At 45.9% G+C, this 6000-nt stretch overlaps 1 protein-coding gene across 1 annotated transcript in view; it reads left to right on the top strand.

Annotated features, from left to right (window-relative positions):
• Positions 1–945: 945 nt before the first annotated feature.
• Positions 946–6000, top strand: part of gtf2a1 (general transcription factor IIA, 1) — a 50371-nt gene continuing 45316 nt past the window's right edge. Inside the window, exon 1 of the mRNA XM_055640215.1 lies at positions 946–1157. Within this exon, the coding sequence (XP_055496190.1) occupies positions 1128–1157 (30 nt within the window). The 5' untranslated portion in view covers positions 946–1127. The remainder of the gene's footprint in view (positions 1158–6000) is intronic.

Raw genomic sequence — 6000 nt, 5'->3', positions numbered from 1 at the left:
ATGTCGCTAGGGTTTTTCACCATATTACTCACCGATCTCCTCTGCTCCAAAACCACAAGTTTTGTTCTGATCGGTAAAATATGAGAAAAGTTATGAAGGTTTAAAAAATCGTGAGATCAGCAGATTGGTCTTCTCGCCTGTCAGTCACCATGAAGATAACGCCCCTTCCAGCACCCGCTGGAGAATAAAGACCCCGAGGCGGGGCTGAGTAAACAAGCCGTGTTAACTGGGTCCGCAAGAGTGGAGTCGGGAAAGCCGCTGTGTGGAGTCGGGAAAGCCGCTGTGTGGTTGGGAAAACTGCTGCGTGGAGTTGGGAAAACTGCTGTGTGGAGTTGGGAAAACTGCTGTGTGGTGCCGTGGCCGGTGGTCGCTGAGTTGAGTCCCTCCCCCCCCACACACACACACACCCCCCCTTCTTCCCACACACCCCCCCCCCCCACACACACACCCCCCCTCCCACACCACCCCCCTCCACACACACCCCCCTTTCCCCCACACCCCCCTCCCACTCCCACCCCACCCCCCCCCCCCCTTTCCCCCACACCTCCCCCCCCCCCTCCACACCCCCCTTTCCCCCCCCCCTCCCTCCCCCCCCTCCCCTCCCCCACATACACCCCACCCTCCCCCTCCCCCCACACACCCTCCATCCCCCTACCCCCCCCTTTTCCCCCCCCCCCCCCCATATATACACACACAGTACATACACACACACAGTGCATATGGACACAGTACATGTACACACACACACAATACATAAATACATACAGCAAAGAAAAGACTACAACTCCCAGCATGCCCCGTGACGGCGTCCGCAGCACGTCCCGTCGCTCCTCCTTCGCTTTTCTCGCGAGAGTGCAGTGGAGGGAGGGAGGGAGGGAGGGGGGGTCCGCTGACGTGCCGCCCTGATTTGCGCCACCCTCCCTCTAGCGGCAATTGAAGCGGCATTCGGCAGTATATAAGCGGCGGCTGGAAGAGGACGGACGGCTTTCCCAAGCCCGCGCCGCGCACTCGCCCCACTGCGCTCGCTTTTCATCATTATTTACCCCCTCCCCTTAAAAACCTCCCAAAAAAAAACAAAACGCCCCACCTCACCTGGATATACCATTTAAATTCTCCTCCGTATCCACATGGCGAGTTCGGCCAACTCAAACCCGGTGGTAAGATGTTTTTTTCGTGTGTGAGTGTTGGTTGTTTTTTTATTATCCTCCGAAATAAAAGCGACTTTAAGATGGGAACCATTTTATATCTTATATGGGGAAGAGAAAGAGGGCGAAAATAATCAGATTTACTCCTGTTTCTCCTCCCCAACAAGGGTGTTTTTGCTTTTATTTTTTTGGTTTAAAAAGAAGAAGAAAAAAAAGACAAGAATTGCATTTATTTTTATTGGAGAAAATGTGTTGTTTGGTTGCAGTCAATGGACAATCACCACCCCGTGGAAATCTCTCCTCCCCCTCCCCCCTTCAAAAAACAAACCTGAAAATCTAGCAATTTCAACAACAAAAAATCTGAAATTTATTTAACCCCCTCCAAACAAAGTAGACTTGAGCACCCAAAAAAATAAGATGGGCTGCAGTAAAGAAAAAAATGTGCATGAGGGGTTTGTGTAACTGCAAACTGAATTGCTCAGAATTCAGAGGAAAAGCAAATAATTTCCTCAATATGTGTATGTGTGTGTGTTTGTACTTTTATTTCTGGGTTGGGAGATAATTAAAAATCAACTTCTGGTGATTTCTAAAGTGATGCAGAAGGAAAAGCCCTCTTCAACCACTTGCTTCTCAACCATTTACCAATTTTATGATTATTTTAAAAAAGGATGCAAAGGATTTAAACAATGCAAAAGTTGGGAGGAATGGTCGAAATACATTATTTTCTTTCGGTTGCTTAACAAGGAAATTGCTTTTTTTTTTGTTTTAAGGTGAGATGGGGGGTGGGGGGGGGGAGGCAGAGTGTTGATGGGGAATAAACCAAGACCATCTTGGATTTAGTGTGTTTTAGAGAGTTAAGCATTGTCGTGGATGTGCACACTTTAGTTATTTTGGAAAGTATGTGATTATAATAAACCAAACACCAACACACACCATTGCATGGACACTGAGGCAGGGTGAGCCATTTTGTTTTGTGGCTGGCTTGGGAGGAAGCGGGTTTAAAAAAAAATGTCGAGGGATTGCCCTCCTCTCCTGCCCGCCTGCTGCTCTAAGAGGGCGGCGGAGGCCTGGCTCCTCTCCCGCCCGCAGCAGCCTCTATTATATCGGCGGCCGCCCGCCTGGGCTGTGCCTCCCGCCCTACGTCATGGGGAGAGGCCCGCTTATAAAGGCAGCAGGCACACAGGCCGAGCCCTTAGCATCTCACCAGCCTGCCCCCGCATTACTCGTGTGCGTGTGTGTGTTAACACCAGGGATCTCCTTTCACGTTTAGACGGTGCAGAGATGCTGTCGGACCCTGGCACATTATTTTTCTGTAAAGTAGCAATTTCTTGTTACTACATTTCTCCTTTTATTTTTGGTCTTTTTTTTCATTCCTCTCCCTTTCCCCTCTATTTCCTATATCAGTGCACTCCCCTTGCAGTTAGTCCCATTTTCTATTCCCTTTCCCTCCATTTCCTCTCCACTCCCCTCCATTTCCTCTCTCCTCCATTTCCTCTCCCCTCCATACGATCCCTTCCCCTACTCTCCATTCTCCTCCCCTTTATTCCCATGTGTCATTGTACTCTCCTGGAATAGCCACACTAGTGTTCAGGGTGTGAAAATACACCACAGAACTGCAGACATTTTTAACATTAAATGTTCAGCTTTAATAACATTAAATGTTCAGCTTTAATAACATTAAATGATCAGCCATGATCACATTGAATGGCAGTGCTGGCTCGAAAGGCCTAATGGCCGACTCCTGCACCTATTGTCTATCGTTATCTAATTTGGTAGGTTGGTGGTTATTTCAAGTTAATCCTCGCACGGTGACTAGTAAGCCTGCTAATAAAGTTGATAAATCAAGGGGGAATTTGCCACCAGTGTAACGGGCAGGAGAGATATGACTGGCCCTTTCAGAGGGCTGGCTTCTGAATGGGCCAAATGGCTACATCTTTACATTGATCTACATGGTACTTGAAGTTATGGAATTCTGTTGTCGAGCTCCACTTGCTGGTGAGAATCGGGATCTTTGCACCGATGTCTGTGCGACATTGAAATCTAGTCATTGCGTGTGTTTTCAATTTCATTAACACCTCTCCAGCTGGTTATTGATGTCACTTGGCCCCAATGGTTAAACTTATGCTGTCACTTGCTCATATTATGAAACATCATCTTCGTGGTGCTCCAGATTCTTGGCGCATTGGGAACATAAATTTGTTTTGCAATTAAAACAGAAAATTCTAGGAACACTGAACAGGCAGCACGTATAGTGTTTGCACCCGAGTACGTCAAAACTGGAAGAAACAAGTACGTCATTCAGTTCCTTGAAGGATTGTTCAACAAAATGTAAAGCATTGGAAGGAGCTCAGTGGGTCAGACTGCATCTCCAGCCAGCATCATTTGTCCACTGCTTCCATAGATGCTGCCTGACCTGCCGAGTTCCTCCACCGCTGGGCTTTGCTCAGGATTCCAGCATCTACAGATTTTTTTGTCTCCATTCAGTACCTTGGTTTCCACCATTTTATGAGATCATTATACTCTATCCTTCCTCTCCACTTACCTACTTCTATACCATTCCCTGGATGACCTTAGTTAAAAAAAATTCTGTGAGCATTTAAATAGATCCAACATTCACCACCTTTGGGAAGTTCTCAGATTTCTTACATAAAATAAGTGCTTCCTTAATTCGTACAAATTACGAATGAACCATAAATGCCACAGAAAGCCCAGTGCACTCATTTTATTTTGATTCCGCTTGAAAATATTCAGAAATTTTTGAATAAGAAAACCGGATACAGACATACAAGATGGGAATAAAATGCACTGTTTGGAAATGTGATGTGAAATATCTTTACTATATCTCCTCCAGTCATTTCTCAGTGACTTTACTAACTTAATTTAGCCCACTGCCCGACAGTCTAAATTTTAGGCAAGAGAGAGACACAAGGAATTGCAGATGCTGGAATCTTGAGCAAAAGACAGAGTGCTGGAGTGACAGGCAATAGTCAGGCAGCATCTCTATAGGATGTGGATAGGCTCGTCTTGGTCCTCCAAAATATTCCAAATGGAATTTAAACTGGAGGTGAAAAAGAAAACTTGACTTCACCCCAGATGGGAAAACGAACCCACAATTCCTGGTTTAGGAGGCCAGTGCCTTATCCATTAGGTCGGAATCCATCTTCGTACTCGAGATCTGTTTCTGCATTTATTTAGGCCAGTTTGTGCAACATATTCTTGGAATTTAACCTGACAATCTAGTGTATTGTTCCTTTTAAAGGAAGTGTACCTTTCTTGGAGTTCAGTCATTGCAATTGAGTGTAGTCCTGCATGAGGGATCAGACTATAACAGCATAATTTCTTCACCCCTAAATTCCATTGCCAGTGAGACAACTTGTGAAATAGCTTTGTGTGTGTGTGTGTGTGTGGTTGGCCAAATCACTGTGCCTCCACAATTACAAGGTTTGTCACCATTAAATATTCCAGTTCTTGAGTGCAAAGCAGATGAGAACCGTGCACTTTTCCACATCAGACATCTGCTTACTTCTCTTGTCGAAGTGCCCTTTCTAGCAGGTGCTGACTGGCTCTCCATCTGACGGGTTCAGACCCAAAACGTCACCTTTCCATATTCCCCAGAGATCGTCATAAGTGATAGGAGCAGAATTAGGACATTCGGCCCACCAGGTCTACAATGCCATTCAATCATGGCTGATCTATCTCTCCCCCCTGACCCCATTCTCCTGCCTTCTCACAAAAACCCTTGACACCTATACTAATCAAGAATCTATCTATCTCTGCCTTAAATATATCCATTGACTTGTCCTCCACAACCTTCTGTGGCAAATAATTCCACAGATTCACCACCTTCTACAGAAGATTAAAGAAATTCCTCCTCTTTCTTAAAGGAACATCCTTTAATGTGGACGTTCCGGATGGAGGGGAAGGGAATAGAAAAGGGGACAGGCAGATGTGCCTGACTCGCTGAGTTACTCCGGCACTTTGTCTTTTTTTGTAAACCTGCATCTGCAGTTCCCTGTGTCCCCAAAATAAATTCTATTGTTGGATCCTTACGCTGAAGATATCTTGTGAGTGCTGATGCATATGTCTTTGTTATCATTATTGATGAGTTTCTAGATCTTGGTATTTAAAGGATATTTTCTCATTGCTGGGTGGACTGATGGGATATAGAGAAGTGCAATGCCAGAGTGAAGAGTGTACCTTCAAGTTAGTTTATATGAAGTGTTATCGCCTGGTGTTAGTTGGGTGGGGTGGGGTGGTGGGGGGGGGGGGGGGGGGGGGGGGGGGGGGGGGGGGGGGCTTGAAATAAAGCATTTATTCAAGAAGCCACTGGTTTCATTTTTCAAGTTATTAGAACTCTTAACATCAATAGACAATAGGTACAAGAGTAGGCCATTTGGCCCTTCGAACCACTGTGATCATGGCTGATCATCCACAATCAATACCCTGTTCCTACCTCCTCCCCATATCCCTTGACTCTGTTATCTTTAAGAACTCTATCTAACTCTCTCTTGAAAGCATCCAGAGAATTGGCCTCCACTTCCTTCTGAGGCAGAGAATTCCACAGACTCACAACTCTCTGGGTGAAAAAGCGTTCTTAATGGCCAACCCCTTATTCTTAAACTGTGGCCCTGGTTCTGGGCTCCCCCAACATGTTTCTGGAACATGTTTCCTGCCTCTAGCGTGTCCAATCCCTTAATAATCTTATATGTTTCAAGAAAATCCACTCACATCCTTCTAAATTCCAGAGTATACAAGCCCAGTCGCTCCATTCTTTCAACATATGACAGTCCTGCCATCCCGGGAATTAACCTTGTGAACCTACGCTGCACTCCCTCAATAGGAAGAATGTCCTCCC

Source organism: Leucoraja erinacea, chromosome 9, assembly GCF_028641065.1.
Source record: "Leucoraja erinacea ecotype New England chromosome 9, Leri_hhj_1, whole genome shotgun sequence".
Classification (NCBI taxonomy): domain Eukaryota; kingdom Metazoa; phylum Chordata; class Chondrichthyes; order Rajiformes; family Rajidae; genus Leucoraja; species Leucoraja erinaceus.
This window is presented reverse-complemented; position numbering and strand designations above follow the sequence as displayed.